The sequence below is a fragment of the Plecotus auritus genome, assembly GCF_963455305.1.
Source record: "Plecotus auritus genome assembly, chromosome: 1".
NCBI classification, from domain to species: Eukaryota; Metazoa; Chordata; class Mammalia; order Chiroptera; family Vespertilionidae; genus Plecotus; species Plecotus auritus.
Window position 1 is genome coordinate 141,583,794 of NC_137770.1, and position 17,239 is coordinate 141,601,032.

At 45.6% G+C, this 17,239-nt stretch overlaps 1 protein-coding gene across 7 annotated transcripts in view; it reads right to left on the reverse strand.

Moving 5' to 3' along the window:
• KIAA1217 overlaps positions 1-17,239 on the reverse strand; it is a 315,669-nt gene that overhangs the window by 148,813 nt on the left and 149,617 nt on the right. For all 7 annotated transcript variants that reach the window (XM_080661410.1, XM_080661413.1, XM_080661411.1 and 4 more), the window contains exon 3: positions 3,303-3,501. In XM_080661410.1, the coding sequence (XP_080517536.1) occupies positions 3,303-3,501 (199 nt within the window). The remainder of the gene's footprint in view (positions 1-3,302; positions 3,502-17,239) is intronic.

The window sequence follows — 17,239 nt, forward strand, 5'->3', positions numbered from 1 at the left end:
CAAATTCGACTGCAAAGCGGCTTTTACTTTCTTTTGTAGACTTCCTTTCTCCTCCTCTTCTCCATTTTCATTGAAGAGAGAGCGGGGGAGAAATCGTGAAAATGCCACAGAGAAGCATTTCGGTTGGGCTCCGATGGGTATAGAGAGCAGGGAACCCAGCACCCTGAGAAGTAGAAATTTACAGGTGTCGATCCCAGGAACCTGCTCAGGTTATAAATCAGAGCCACTGAGCACCATGCTTCCTTTACTTTCCTGCTTGGTAAATCGCTAAGAATGACGAGCTTGCCCTCAGCATCAGAAAGGACCTGTGTCCTGCCTGCAGTCCCTCAGCGCCTCTCCCAAAAGCGGAGCTGACATCCTGCCTGCAGGACGCATCCGAGGAGACCCCAGCGATGGCTAAGGTCTCTGTCCCTTCTCTCTCCTCCACGTCTGCTTAAAGCCTCTGTGAAATGCACCCAACCTCCCTGCGCTCCTCCCATCCTCCAAATACTCTCAAGTAACAGAAAGGGGGAATCAGTCAAGTGGGAAAATGATTAAGCAGGCAGGCTTATCTCTGGGCACAGACTGCTGAAGTGAGGGGAAGTTTCATTCCCCGCAGGGAGCTGGCGTGAATTGAGGATCTGCCTAGTCCGGGCTCTGCCCTCAAGGTCCTCAGGTCTCCCCCTGTGCTGCCTGAGCGACACACTGCGCATGTGCAAAAGAGCAGCCTAGGAACGGGGCTTGACTCCGCCTCCTCCTTGGCTCTGTGGCTTTGAGGCCATGGCAATGGGATGCGGTGTTCCGGGGTGACCCAAGGGGCAGCCACTGGAGTGAGGAGAGCCAGGCACTCTCCACCAGTGCAAAACATAAGGAGGCCCCAAATAGTAATCAAGATCAATAATAATTTAATGTGATGTTTTAAAAATCAAAATTCATGCCAAAATCCATGATGAACAAACTATGAAAATTTTAAATAAAGGCAGAGTCAACAGGGCTTTGGGGGAGATCGTAAAATTCTGTGCATTAAGGTAAAATGACAATGTACAGATTCGAAAAGATACCCGGTGTCCAAATGGCACCAACGGTGGATTTCTGGAGGTCCCAGCTCAGTATCTGTCTGCAGCCTCTGAGACCTGGAGTCACCAAGGGCCGGGAGACACCCACTGCTCCTGCCCTTCCCAGGAGCCCGTGTCTGAGTGTTAAAGAAAGCCAGGCACACGGGGTTTCCTGAACATAAAGCTGAACAAGGCCCCTGGCAGGGAGACTGTGTTTAGACTCTCTCTGACTCACTTTCCTGTTTATTTCCCATCCAGGCACAACTGAATTACTCCACAAGGCCAGGTGCGGCTGGGAGGACATTCCCAAACAGGCCACCAAGAGGTGATCAGGGCAGCGCCCACCCCACTGGCCCAAAGTCAGTTCATTTTCTGGAACCACAGTTCCCCTTGCTTGGGCAAACTTCTCATTCCTCTCTTCTCACTGCGTTCCTTTGTTTCTTTCTATCCAGGAGTTGTAAAAATTGCAGGCCTAAAGCCCCTCATAGAGCTGGAAGAATAAACATCTCCGATGCATTTTTAATCAGCTGTGACTCTGCCCTTGCAGGAACTTTACAGCAAGGTGGGCTCAGAGTAAATCTCAGCATTTTGCAGAAGGGCAAGAGGAACACCAGCCACCCTCAGCAATTCCTAGGGTTAGGCTGCCCTGGCTCCTGCAGCCCCTCCGCCCGGAGGCTTGCTTCCTGAAGCTAGTATCTATCTACCTGCACTGCCAATGCGCTTGGCTGCCAAGACAAAGGGTCCATTATCCAACAGGCTCAATGTTCCCCAGGTATGGGGAAGGCACAGAGGCATTTATTCTTATCTTCATTTTATTTCACAAAGCACAGGCTGTCTGTACAGAGAATTGAACCTCACTCATTTCCTGCAGAGCACAAAGGAGAAATTCCACTCCTCAGCTGGTTCCTGGTGCTCTTGCCTCAAGCTTGAAGGGTTTAAGAGAGCACGATGCTCCATAATCCAGCTGGAAAGCCCCAGCCTGGTACCAGTGTGGAAGCCTGTGTCATCCTGACACTGCCCTGGCCCACTATGCTCCTTGGGTATATCTCACCCCTTCAGGTCCCTTGCTTTCATTTGTAAATGAGGCGGTGGGAAGCCCGGCTAACTGCTTCTGTCATTAACCTCCAAAAATGTTTTTAAAAAGCAGATTTTCTGTGTGTGTGTGTTTTTTTTCCCTCTTATTTGTGAAATGAGGAACCTGGATTATAAGCTAAAATGAAGTATACAAATTTAATGTTAAAATTAATATTAATAACGCAAATAATAATAGGGTTTTGTTTTGGTCTTTTTTGGACAGCTAGGACAATGTCTGAACCCAGTCTGCTCTCATCATCTGCAGGTGAGGAACAAATTCAGGGTACTTCCTCACATTTTTCTTCTCTTTTTTCTTCATGCAAAGTATTTTACATAGAATTTAGCTGTCTCATGCTAAATTCTAGGGGCCAAACCCTGAAGTTTTTTTCTAGTTAACCCAGTTCCTGCCCTCTCTTATCCCTGATCCCCATCTGTCTGCAAACACAGGTACCGAGTGGAAAACTTGAAATGGCAAGTTAAGCATACGAAACACCAGCACAACTGGCAAAGAGGTCAAAGTTCTCATACCTGTACATTTTGTTAAAGGGCCAGAAAAAAAAATAGCAGAGCAAGATAGGAAGTGAAATGTCCAATATCAAAAAGCAAACTATCAGTGGTAAGACAGAAAGAGAGAAACCTTCTATTTTTCTTAGGAGGAAAAGCTTTGCCAAATGTGTGCCAAGCCCCTCCATCCTTTCGTATGGCGGTGGGATGAACAGCTGAGTTTACAGCTGTCACTAACAGTCAGGGGAGTTTTGGCCACATTGCATCTCTTTTGCCTGGAGCCATTCACACCCTCCTCTGGACTGCCAGACAGTAGGGTGGGGCTGGTGCAAACCCACCTCCCAGACCTCAACTCTCCAGGCTTCTGAGACGGGAAGGAGGTTCCTGAGAAACAACGCTCATTCTGCAGTCCCTATATCAGGGACACAGGCAAGTACTGCTAGCATGTTGGCTCGAGTGGCTAACCAGCCAGGTCTAAAAGTGCCCATTCCCAAAGACATCTTAGACTTGCTGCTTCCCCGGCAGGCAAATCTTCATGTGTGGTGTTCAATCAGTGAAGTTTCTCAGGACTCGTGTTTTTACAAATTGAGATCACTTTAACGTTCCATTGCAGGAGTATGTGTTCAGAAGTATAAAAACAAGACACACGCAGTAATAAAGAGACATCAGAAACTGCTTTTTGAGGCTCACCCAGAGATCTTTCTTTCGTCTGGTTGGTTGATCTCACCACCGGAAGGCTCGCTCGAGTTCGGCTGCCTCTGGAGAAAGGACTTGGAGCTTCGCTCTCAGACATGGCTTCCAGAGAGTCACCAGAAGTCTCGGATAAATGCTCCACCGGGTCGCCCAAGCTGGGAGGCTGAGGACTGTGAGACAGTTTGGGGCTTCTTGTCTACAAAAGGCATTTGAAAGAAAGTCGGAAAATAAACTATTATTAGTTATACTAAAAATATGTTCAATGCTATCAAGGCCTTCAATCTACAAAAACAACATAGCAAGAGGAAGAAGTCCATCAGAAAGACTGGATAGGACTAGAGACCCAGAGGGTCAAAGTTCCAGTTGTAAAAGTTATTGAGAAAAACATATTGCCCCTCAGCATCCCATTAATATTTTTATCAGTGAACATCCACCTTACAAATTCCATTTTGGACAAGGAGTTGAGGACAAGCCACATCATAGGAAAGAATGACAGCATATCAACTCCTTTTGCCAGTTGTTATCATAACACATGGAACTGTGTGCACTTATATACTGCCACATGCCCTATAATAAATAACATTTTGGTCAATGATGGACTGCATACATGACAGCGTAGTGTGTAGGAGGCTACACTATCCAGGTTTGTGTAAGTGCACTCTATGATATTCACACAAGGACAAAATTGCCTAATGACACACTTCTCAGAACATATCCCTGTCATTAGAGGGTCATGACTGCATACTTAAATGGATGATGCATTTATCCCAGAGTACACTGAACACAACCAGTCCTTATATCAAGACCATTTCCAAAATCAATAACCTAAGATTGTGAGAGGGAGATTTATATCATAGTTGTATTTTTCTTTTGAGGCACAAATCCAATAAATAAGATTATGTCTAGCTTTGGTTATTACCTCACCCATCAGCAGAAGTATTCTAATATATAAAAACCCTGGGTCCGTCACATCCACAACAACTGGAAGGCTTGACCAACTGGAAGTCAGTCCTGCAGTCAGTGCTGGGTTGCCATGGCTGCTGACGGGGCTGCGAATCAGGCCCAGAGAGAGGGCTGAAGAGAGAAGCAGGGTCTGATCCATAGTTTCTGTGGCAGCTGTTGATCAGCACTTGCCTCTCTCTTTCTTTCCATGCTTGGTCAGCAGCCGCGCCTCCATTTCTCCCCAGGCCTCCACCGGGGCTGCTGATCAGCCCTGCCTTTCTGATCAGGCCCCATTGATAGGCCCTGAGATGCTGACAGGCATAGAAACCAATCAATCAGAACCAAATCTGGGTCAACGATGAGGAGCCAATGGCAGCCTAGGAGGCAGAGATTTAACACTGACTGGCATAGAAACTGACCAATCAGAACCAAATTGGCTGGCAGAGGCTGAAACCAGTTTGGCTCAGTGGATAGAGCATCGGCCTGCGGACTGAAGGGTCCCGGGTTCGATTCCGGTCAAGGGCATGTACCTTGGTTGTGGGCACATCCCCAGTGGGAGGTGTGCAGGAGGCAGCTGATCAATGTTTCTCTCTCATTGATGTTTCTAACTCTCTATCCCTCTCCCTTCCTCTCTGTAAAATATCAATAAAATGTATTTTTTTTTTAAAAAATAAACGTTCAAATTGGCTGGCAGAGGAGGGCAGTTGGGGGTGAGATCAGGCCTTTAGGGGAGGGCAGTAGGGGGTGAGATCAGGCTGGCAGGGAAGGGCAGTTGGGGGTGAGATCAGGCTGGCAGGGAAGGGCAGTTGGGGGTGAGATCAGGCTGGCAGAGGAGGGCAGTTGGAGGAGATCGGGCTGGCAGGGGAGCAGTTAGGTGTTAATCAGGCCAGCAGGGGAGGGGTTGGGGGTGATTAGGCTGGTAGGAAGAAGTGGTTAGGGGCAATCAGGCAGGAAGGCAGGTGAGCGGTTAGGAGCCAGCAGTCCCAGATTGTGAGTGATGTCCAACTGCCGGTTTAGGCCCTATCCCACAGGGCAGTCAGACATCCCCCGAGGGGTCCCAGATTGATGAGGGTGCAGGCTGGGCTGAGGGACACCACGCCCAGTGCACAAATTTCGTGCATCGGGCCTCTAGTGTATAATAAAATACATATGAAATACATAATTGATTTTCTCTCTTAGTTATCTATACTATAATGGCAGAAAGTTGAATGTGTAAAATGCTTAAAGCTTTTAATCAAAAACATTCCTTGACCATTACTACCAGCTGAGCACTGTGGAAGATGCAGAAAAACAGAAATGTGGCCTGATGTCATAGTTTCAAAACTAATCAGTGAAATTAGCGAAGGACAACAAATAACTCAAGATATTATATAATTAAGTGTAAACTGTGAACTGTGTGGAACATCCACTCATACTTTCAACAGACACCTATTGAGCACCCACCATGTTCCAGGAGCTATGCCAGGTCCGGGGACAGAATGATGCACAGAACAGACATGACTCCACCCTCATGGTGCTCACAGACTAGCCAGGTGACAGGCATTAACACAAATTAAAGGTGCAATGAGAGTGTATAATTCAAACTGCTGGTGGTGTTGGGGTGGGGAATGTATATGGGTGGAGGGTTGGAAAAGCATGTAAACTGTGATCTCAAGAAAGAGGGAAGTTGGTGAGAAGGGGGAAACCAAGGGGGAGGAATGAAAAACAGAAAAGCCATTCCAGGTGAAGGGAATGGTATGTGCAAAATGCCTGAGGCAGAAAGAAGTGGCAAGCGCTGGAAGCTTGATGTGGCTGAAATCCAGCTGATCAGAACACACACAGCCTGGAATCTGAGTGAGAATTCTCAATTGGACTCTAAGGTACCAGAATATCATGTAGGTATTTTAGGCAGGGAAAGGGGGCAGGGGGCCAGGACAGATACTGTTTTTAGAAGATCACTCTGCTGTTGTGTAGAGGCTGCAGCTTGTACTAGTCCATGTAGAAAGTCAGAGAAAGGAAGGCAGTGAAATGGGATTAGGTTGAATGAATGTTACCTCGGCTTTCCCCTCCCACCGCCTGCCCCTGACTTGCATTACATGACTCCAGGCACCTTCCAGGAGGCAAACTGATCAGTGTTAATCAAGTACATGAGTTTTCACTTCAGGAGATGCCAAAGGTACTGATGGGCTGGTGGTGGGATCTAGGCATTATACACACACACACACACACACACACACACACACACACACACACACACTCGGTTAGTTTCCCTGGTAGCCATTTTTTTGTTTGTTTCTTTGCATTCCTTCATCTTCCTGAGGATGTCAATGCATTTTGAAGTGAGGCACCAAGGCACTTAACTCTCAAGGCAGGACCAGCTTGTGGATGTACAGGCTGAGCAATCACACGGGGCCCCGTCCTCGAAAGGGTTTTGTGATTGGTTTCATGCTCCACTTTGGCTGTCCTGAAGCTCATAAATGTCAACAAGGTACACTGACGATTACATAGCTGGAGCTGCCTCAAAGCTCTGCTACAGAGCTCTCAGGGATGTCCAGATGTGCCTGATACTCAGGAGAACTCTTTGAGGGTCGATGATCAGCTTCTTTTCCATCTCTCTTCCTAAAACTACAAGGACCCCCCTCTTGGCAGGAGTGCTATTGTGTTATGTAGATGCCTGCACATGGCTGCACCGCTCAGGACCTTTCCAGGGGGGGAAATAGGAATGAAGTCAGCACACAGCACCTGCACCACTTAATTGTGGGACGTGGCCAACCTGGGAGTTCCATAGAAAACTCTCAGCTCAGAAGACATGCCAAGAACAGGGCCAAAAAGGACACCCATTAACGGTTAAATTGTGTCTTTGGGTTAATTTTTCTGTGCAAGCCTCCGAAGTGGTTTATTGCCAGATTTATTTCTTATGAAGTTTGCTTCTGCTCTGGAGATTAAGATCTGGCTGTGGCACTCAAAGAGTATCATTTGAAAGGAAAAGCCAACCATACATCACTGTGCAGCTCGTCAAAATTTGCATAAATTTATATGGTCTTCAATGAAGTATGCTGGGCAATGAACCTGGTCACTATGCTCAGCAGAATATCAAGCTTAGATGTCCTCATCCCTGACTTAAAAAAAATATTCAGTTTAGCAAAATAGCTAAGGAATGATATGACTTGATGCAGCATGGCTTCACGTACAACCTCTGCCATTTGGTCACCCTCGCAGCCTATCGGAGACATTCGCGAGTTGTCGTTTTCCATTGCAAGAGGCAATAATCCTTGAAGAACATCAGAATTCAATTTCACTTCTTGTTCAGGGTCCTCATGGTGGTAGTATGTATAAAAATAAGGATGTAAGGGCTAAATCTTTATTTTTAACTTCCTGTACACAGCCACTCAGTTTCAAATATAAACTCCTTCTCTCATTCTATGTCATTCACTTTCCCACTGCAAACTATCTTGCATATTAGCAATCTCCTCACACGGTACCTCCCCTCTGATGTCAGCTCACTGCTGAGACATCACTTAGTTCAGAGAAAGGAAAATGGAAATTGCTGAATTGTGTCAAACACCCTGTGATTTTTGAAAAGTCAAAAAGCATTTGGAACAGGGACTCACTACTCAGCGCAGGGTTAGGCTTCAAGGGTTAGAAGTGTTGCACATGGCTCTTGAGCTCATGATGCATTTAAGTGATAGTTTGGGGCCAAGGACAATATACATGTAACAGCTGGACAAGAAGAACTAAGAGGCGTGTCACTGTAAGTGCAGAATGGGTTTTGGGGAAAAGCTGCGGAGATTAAAGGGTAGGTTGGGTGAGGAGGAAGAACATGGGGGAGGAAGCGCTAAGGGGTGCCCGGAGCAAGGTCACAGGCTCGCCTTCTCACACCTTCATGCACTCAAGGGGCCCACAAGAGAAGGTGGGGAGGCTAAGCTTTCCCCAACCATGCACGCTCTGAGGAATGGGAGCAGGTATCTTCCTCTGCTCTCTCAACTAAGCTAACAGATACACATCGTCCAATAGCAGTTGAGTCCCAAATTGGCAGGATTATGCCTCCCGCAGCCTCTCCAGTAATACTGAATATATTAAAAAGTTCCACTTTTGTTGTTGACGGCCATTTTTTAAAGGGTTCCTGCCCCTAAACCATGTTCCCCTTCTCTAAGGACTACTTCCCTGCCCACATGAACAAGCCCCTGAAGCCCAATGTTTCGTACATAGAGTAAACATACTGCAGCTTCCCCACACCGTTCTGCTTTGCACCTGTTGTTCTAATGTACCTATTAGTAGTAACCCCCTTTCACTCTCATACATATGCTGGTTTGAACAATAAAAGTATATGCACGCCACTCCCAGCCCCATCTCAGGTGCCAGGACCAAGCCATGGTCACCTGTTCTTGCCTAAACTAATCATTTTCTCTCCCCTGGAATGCAGACCTGGGACAGAGGAGCTATTGGTCAGTGTCTATTAAAAACTTGAAGTGTGAGATCCTATGAAGCTGCGGCTGAAATGGGCAGGGAACATGAAACAGAAAAAAAAGATACAAGGAAAGGATGAAGCAGATCTGTATAGGAAAATGGAGAGGAGACGCCCTTGGCCCCAGTTGAAAAGCCTGAAAGATAAAAAAAAAAGGAGCTATCTGGACCCCCCAAGAGTTGCAGTTCCTGACTCCAGTACAGAGTGAGGTTCTTCCATTTGTTGTGTTTAAACTAGTTTTTAAAAATAGCAATGTATGTTTTTACTAAATTTATTTTTATTGTTTAGAGTATTATAAATTCCCCCATTCCCCTCCCCCCCCACCCCCCCGCACCTGGCTCCCATTCCCCCCGTCCCGGCCTTCACTGCACTATTGTCTGTGTCCATGGGCTATGCATATATGCATACACGTTCTTCAGTTAATCTCTTCCTGCCCCCCTCTTCCTTCTGAGGTCTGTCAGTCTGTTCCATGCTTCCATGTCTCTGGATCTATTTTGTTCATCACTTTATTCTGCTCATTAGATTTCACATATAAGTGAGACCGTGTGATATTTGTCTTTCTCTGACTAGCGTAGTTTGCTTAGCATAATAATCTCTAAGTCCCTTCATGCTGTCTCAAAGAGTAAGAGATCTGTCTTTTTTACAGCTGCATAGAATTCCATGGTGTAAATGTGCCACAGCTTTTTTACCCACTCATCTACTGATGGGCACTTGGGCTATTTCCAGATCTTAGCTATTGTAAATGATACTGCTGTGAACATAGGGGTGCATATATTCGTTCTGATTGGTGTTTTGGGATTCTTAGGGTATATTCTCAGAAGTGGAATTGCTAAGTCAAATGGTAGTTCCCTTTTTACTAGTAAGTTTTTGAGGAAACTTCATAATGTTTTCAATAGTGGCTGCACCAGTCTGCATTCCCACCAGCAGTGTACTAGGGTTCCCTTTTCTCCACATCCTCTCCAGCATTTGTTGTTTATTGATTTACTGGTGGTAGCCATTCTGACAGGTGTGAAATCATTTTATTTGGCATCTCTCAAATGATTAGTGACTTTGAGCATTTTTTCATGTCTCTTGACCTTCTGTATGTCCACTTTGGAGAAGTGTCTATTTAGCTCCTTTACCAATTTTTTAATTGGATTGCTTGTCTTCCTTTTGTTGAGTTATATGAGTTCTTTATATATTTTGGAAAGTAGCCCCTTATCAGATGTTCTCCCATACAGTGGTTCCCTTTTTATTATGATGGTGGTTTCTTTTGCTGTGCAAAAGCTTTTTACTTTGATATAACTCCATTAGTTTATTTTTTCCTTTGCTTCTCTTGCCCTAGGACAGTGGTCGGCAAACTCATTAGTCAACAGAGCAGCAAACCGTGGCTCGCGAGCCGCATGTGGCTTGCGAGCCGCAGTTTGCCAACCACTGCCCTAGGAGATATATCAGCAAAAATTCTGCTATGTGAGATGTCTGAGATTTTACTGCTTATGTTTTCTTATAGGATTTTTATGGTTTCACAACTTATATTTTAGTCTTTTATCCATTTTGAGTTTACCATTGTGTATAGTATAAGTTGGTGGTCTAGTTTCATTTTTTTTGCATGTACCCGTCCAATTTCCCACACATCATTCATTGAAGAGACTGTCTTTACTCCATTGTATGCTCTTGCCTCCTTAAGATGACTCTGTGCCTTGCAAAGAAGCCATCACTGACAGAGACCAATTCTAGCAGCTCACTTGCCCAGGCTGCTATGATGCTCACACATCTATAATATTAGTAGTAACCATGACGAAAGTGAGACTGGAGCAATAATGCCCATAATTTTGTATTTCAAGGATTAAACTTTCTTTAAAAATATATGGGGGAAGGTATAATATAGGGTTACCACGATTTTTATTTTGTGGAGTCAGGGACATACAAAAATGCTCTTTCCATGGAAAGTATCACTCTGCATGGTATCCTTATTATTATAAGAAAAACATTTTACTTCAAAAAAGGGAAGAATGTGATGTTCATATGACCTCAGATTTGGCCTAATTAGGAAGTCCTTCTGTTGGGAGTTACTGTTCCCACTGTGGCTCAGGTGCAGCCTTTGCTCAGTCATGCAGTCTACAGCGTGGCACGGGGAGCTTCCACCCTGAGCTGCTGAGTGAAGGGCTGTCCCTACGTGGAGAGAAGCGTGAAGCATCTGATGGCAGAAATGCTCTCCAAGTCACCTGAGCAGGACTTTAGGGTCCATAAGCCTTCATGGGGACCGATGGCACCAAGCAATCTTCTGTTTCCATCACAATCTTATAGAATTTTCCCCAAACCATCAGGCAACCCTAAGCCTACAAACCCAACTGGGAAGCCATTGGGAGTCACGCAGAAAAGTGTGGTCTGTATAGCCAGGCTACCGGAACCCCACTTGTCCCTTTGCCTCTTGTCTTCTACAAGGATGGCTTTCTGTTACCAGGAGACACTGGGGTAATAGGCGTCACGCAGGTCTCCTCTCTGCTTCCTCTGCAGCCTGCACAGACTCTCTGGAAATCTTTTCTGCTTAATGAAGGGTTGAAGGGAGGGAGAAAGGAACTAACAAATAGAGTACCTGCTGCACGACTGACATGTGGTAATCCCATTTAACCCTCATTGCAACTTCACTGAGAAAACTAGAGTCTAAGCCTGAAATTCTAGCAAGTGTGGGAACTGGGATCAAATCTGTAGAATTCCACAGCTGACATTTAACCCGGAGTCTAAAGATGTTGACTCTAGTTCTGTTTTCTACAAAAACTGAACAACATATAACCTCATTAAGTCACTGTTCTCATCTGTAAGACAAAGTTGAATTTGTTGGAAGTTAGTCCTTTCAGGACTAAAATTTCCTAACTCAAAGATATATACCACACAAAGAAGAAATCATGTCACTCAGAAAACTTTTGTTTACTGAGATTTTCTTCCAATTGTTTACCCTATAGCTCTTGCTCTATAGAAATGTGCAGTGAGTGCCCCACTGGTGTTGCTCAGTGGGCTGAGTGTCATCACATGGACCAATAGGTCCCGGGTTTAATTTCTGGTCAGGGCACGATCCCCAGTAGGGGGTGTGCAGGAGGCAGTCAATTGGTATGTCTCTCTCATTGGTGTTTCTATCTCTCTCCCCCTCTCCCTTCCTCTCTATCTAAAAATCAATAAAAACATATTATTTTAAAAAGAAATATGCAGCAAGCTAGCGCTAGGATCTAGTTTCCGAATTTGTTTCAAGTGCATGCAACAGAGTTGCACAACATTACTTTTTAAAGGACTGCCATCCTTGCATTTTTATCATCATGAAGAGATATTTGCTGGATTGCTCACCATGAGCATTATGCTATGCTAGATCAAATTTATTCTTATTCTTTGCAGTGTTGAAGAAAGAGCTAGAAGCATTGATGGTGTGTTTTTTTTTCCATTTCCATTTTCCAGACCTTTCAAACTCTAAATTGAAATACTGAGGTCCAGAAAATGAAACATGCAAACATAGCTTTTTGTAATGTGTTAACTGTGGGGAACCGTGGGGTGTCTGGTGAGCCCACTCGCTTGAGATTATATTTAGAGAGGAAAACTCAACATCGCCTTACCGAAGTTTCACTTTATCCTAATTAATGCCCAATTTGCCACAGAGTATTAGGAAATATAATGAAGCATCCCCCATGGAAATGTATTTGGGATGACTCATTATCCCAACACTCATTAACTCACACGGTTAATTTAGTCAGACATTCAGACTCTTTCGCCCCATTGCTTGCACTTGTGAAGCTTTCAACTCAATCCTAGTGAACATTCTGAGTTGAACTAAGAGAACTTTCTAGTTATTCGGCACTCTGATGAAAGGATTCAAGGAGCAGAATATTAGAAGTTAGCCAACAATGGGTCATTCCAGACTTGAGGTTTCTCCACCATTCCTGCTCCACAACCCTCTAGCCCCGGGAGAACAAATTGTCACGATGGAAGGTTTAAGCTTCTAACTTTGCATACAGAGTCTTTTCTAGAACCACAGAGCAGGCACTTTCCTCCCTTCTTGGCCTTTCCTTGTTTTCAAAGTCTAAGGCCTCTGCTGGGTTTGGGTCTGGGGATGGGAAGAAAGACAAAGAGCTCTCAGAAGCCATCCCAGGATTCCAACCTGTCCCCGCCACCTTACAGAAGCCCAGCCCAGGGAGCTGGATCAGCTGAGAGCCTCTCCCTTCAGGCCAGCCACCTGCTGTGCTCAGGTGGGTTGGAGCCAGGTGTGCTTCTGGAGCAGCGGGCCCAGGCCCGTCTCCATGTGGCTCTTTGGCTACTTCCCACACTTCTGTGGCCGGGGCCAGAAAAAGGCAACCGGAGCCCATGTCTCCTCGGTGCCGATCTCAGGTTGACGGCCCATCGGGGAATAGACTGATGACATCAGCAGCTCTAGAATATGGCAGATGGGTGTGGGAGCGAGACCACTGTACGAGAGAGCTGTACTTAGTCGCAGCACAATTATGAAACTCTGGGGTGGGCCTGGAACTAGAGACTTAGAGGAGAAGAAATCAGTTTTTGTGTTTCGTAGAAAACCTGGTGCAAGCACTAAGGCAGTGGTCGGCAAACTCATTAGTCGACAGAGCGGCAAACCATGGCTCGCGAGCTGCGGTTTGCCGACCACTGCTCTAAGGCGTCTTGCTACTGGTAAACACACAGCTGAGTGTTTAGGGTATACCTGGGCGCTTCATGCAAGCAATCTGTGGGCACGTGCCAGGCTGACTGGTAACCGGGCACTTCTGGGCCTAACACTGTGAGGATGTATCTACACAAACCCCCACCTCAAAGCCAACATCCAACTGTGTGTATCTGAGGTTCTCACAATCTCTCCTGTCATAAATTTCGCTCTGAAAATTATTTCCTTTCCCCAGCTTGGATAAATGGGAAGCATTTTCTTCAAGGTTTATTCTGATAAATTATCTTTGATAAACTCAGCTTAAACCCTGTTTCTACAAGGGTAATATTTCAACTCTTCCCTCCCTCCTTTCCACTAAAAGAGTGTCCAGCCATTTTTCACGATTTTCACCTGTGAAAACAGAAAGATGTTTGGTCTGGAGTAAAATCAGACGATTCAGCAGTTGAGCAAAGTACGACCGTGTCGTTTGTTTCCACGTTTCCTTCACCGGGCCTGTTGCTCCATTATCAGGTCAGAACTCTGGAAAGGCGGTGATGCCAAGTGGTCACTGCCCATTGCCTTCCTGTCTGGAGCCGGCCACAGGCATTCATGCGGCGAGGCAGGCACTGCACGGAGCCAAGTGAGCCAAGCAGGCCCCCCTGCCACCCCACGCGGCCATGCAAAGCCCCTTCTACACATGCCAAGGAACAGATGACAAGGACACCTGTGCAGGAAAGGAGGCTTGCTCATTATTTAAAGGGGCACCACACAGCACAGCTACGCTTTTGAGTTGTGTCAGATTAATCTTTTGAGATATTCTTAATTTTATCTTGTCCTTGTAGTTGTCAGCATCAAACAAACAAACAAACAAAAATTATGGAACATCTACGCTTCTCCCCAAGTTCCTGGGAAAACTGCCAATTCTTTGTGTTTCAAGGTCGTCCCCGGGGAAAGGGCTGTTAACAGGGTCTCTCTGCCACAGAGGCCACCCTGAGGTCCCTCTCCACAGGCTCGGCTTAGAAAGCAAAGGCTTTTGGAAAATGAACCTAGAGCGGCCCTCCAGAATCAAAGGCTCAGAGGCCTTACCTAGTTTTATTTAGTGCTCCCTAAGATTTATTTATGACCCAATGGAATGCAAATACAAGTTTCAATGATTGCGGAAGACAAGCCAGTTTAATTAGAATTGTAAAAATTAAGAAAAGCCATACTTCCCTGTACTAGAGTGGCAGGGAAAAATCTTCACACATTACATCTTTAACAGAACAAATAAATGTAGAAACAATTTAGAAGTCTGGTTAACAACTTACAATGTGGATAGACATACTATGGAATTCTATGCAGTCACAATCAAGGTGTTTTTAAAGGATTTTTTTTTTTAAGAACAAGAAATGGAAACAATACCAAATATAAGCATTGGTTTTCTTTATATGGCAGTGTTCTGAGTAATGTACATTTTTCCTTATATCTCCAAAATGAGAATAGATTGCTTTGGTAATTCAGAGAATTACTGAGCAGGCAGGCTCAGTTAAAAGAGTGGACCAGAGGAGCACTGAGAAACCAGAGGACTCTTGTCTGTGGTGACCTGAAGGTGCCCCTGCTATCCCTGTCTTCTCCTGTGCAGGTGCACGACTAGGTCCCAGGGGAAAGGAAGCCGCCCTATAGATGGCCCCTGGCATGAGGGCACAAAGGTATGGGGAACCCGGGCACAGACACAGCTTCATTCCATGCCGTACACAATGCGGCAGGAATCTAGAACAGTATGGACTTCCAATTTCAAAAAAGATACAGTTAAGAGAGAAGAGCCAAAAGCTGTCAAATAAATTCTGGACATGCAGATAACATCAACCTTTTAAAAAGACAAACTCTCACCTCTGTAGTTCTGACACCATTGCGGTAAGGCTCATAAAATTTGACTCCAGGAAAAAATTTTAACCATTTTCTATAATTCCTTGAATAGTTTCAAATTTTCAACCCCTTCATAGTGTGTAGATGGTATGATTCTCCTTCGTTTTTCTTTAAGAGGTTTGGCTGTGCCTGGAGGGGCAACAAAAGCCGGCTGCCCTGCAGATGGGGCCTGGGCTCCTCACCAGGTCCCTGGGGGTGAGGGGCGAGGGCGGGGGGCGGGTGGTGCAGGGGTTGCAGCCTCTTCCACTTCTGGAATTAGATGTTAACCTGCTACCTGCTGACCTGGTGTCCTACCTGTAACATAACATAGACTTGCTTCTGAAATAGCACCATGAATTTGGCTGCTCTCTGACTTTCCCCTAAAGCCATAATAAGATAAAGCTATTTAAAGAAGATAAAGAAGGCCTAGCTCACCATCATCACCGTTTAGCATCCTTCCATCAAGTTAGAAAGTTACACCCTGAGCAATTCCAAATATGAATCTCATTAACTCAGCCCCCCAGCCCTTTCAGGCACGCCTTCCTGCAATTATTATTTAGTGTTGTGTTTTCCTCTTGAAGGAACAAAACAAAAGACCTGATGAAGAATACTGCTATTTTCTTGCTGACCTGTTATGCCAATACATCAATGTCCCTTTCATGAAGGCATGAGCAAACCATGTTTCTTTCAGAATTTGAAACAGGAAAATAAGTTTGCCTCATGAAGGAGTAATAAGTGTTACTTTGACCTACAATGAGAAGTGCATAAAATGTCATGTACATTGGAAAGGTGGAAGCTAAATTTAATGCTCAAGCCAATCGCAGTTTATCTTCACAAATTTGTTTCCTGGGCCTCTTGATTTTTAGTTTATCCACCTTCAGATAGAGTCACTTTATGGCCAGCTGCTTTGACTCAACCAGTCTCTCTGTTTATTTTTGAAACAAGAAGGTGTGCATGATAAACAAAGGAGCGGTTTCACCGGTTTTGGCTCCCACAGTGCTCACTGGGAGAGGCCGGAGCAAAGCAGCAGATGCCTCTGCCATTCAGAGAGCCAGGAATGCACTTAAAAGGCCTCGGACAAAAGGTGGCCGTGTGAGGATTGCTGTTATTACAGCGATGAAAGAAAAGCGACCTGCTTGCAGGCTTTGAAATCTCAAGTCTAATACAACCAACAGAACACAAAGTGCAAAATGTGCACCTTAGAAGGCCTCCTGACACAAGCCATTATTAAGCTCATCCCTGCAGCCTGGTCTCTGTTCTTTTTGGAGAGGATGTGGGGCCCCAAGCCCAGGGGTGGTGCCCCTAGAGCTTAACTGCCTTGTGAAACCAAAGAGGTTTTCCCTGATGGCAAAGCAACCTCCCTCAGCCTGTCACGGCAGAGCTGAAGATGTCCTCACTAGCCCCACATGAAGAAGGCCACCTGGAGCTGGTCAGAGGGGACACTTGGTGCCCAAGGCCACCAAGCTGAGGCCACCAAGTGCTTGTGGCCAGACCCTCTCCAGACATCTTAGGAGTAGAGTTTGCTGTTACTTTCCAACTCACATTTCCAACCCCCCCGCCCCCCCACACACACACCAGCCGCCCTCCCCATTTCACTGGACTGATTTTACAATGAACAATCACCTTGTGAAAGTTCTGACTAGCTTCTCAGGTAAGGGTCTTTTTCCCCTCTAGTTCTGCTAGAGGAAAGAATGCCAGGGTTTGGAGAGATGGAAAGAAGATAGGATTTAGAATGAGAAGATTTGAGTCTTGCTCACAGTATTTTCACAAATGCAGACTCCAATCCTGATATGCACTGGCCTAATTTTGAACTACAGTTCTCACTTTTATAGAAGAATCATAATATTTACTTGAATAGTTGTGAGTGGTAACTGCAAATCCACACAGGAATTTGTCAGCTATAAACTGACACTTAGCTCCCTGATGTAACAGCACTCTCTGCAGGTGGTGCTGGGTGCTTTGCTCCACACTTAATTCGAGGTGGCGGGTCCCATGGCCTGTGGGGTCCTAGGTGAGAGGGGAGGATACCAACCAATCTCTCACCGAGCT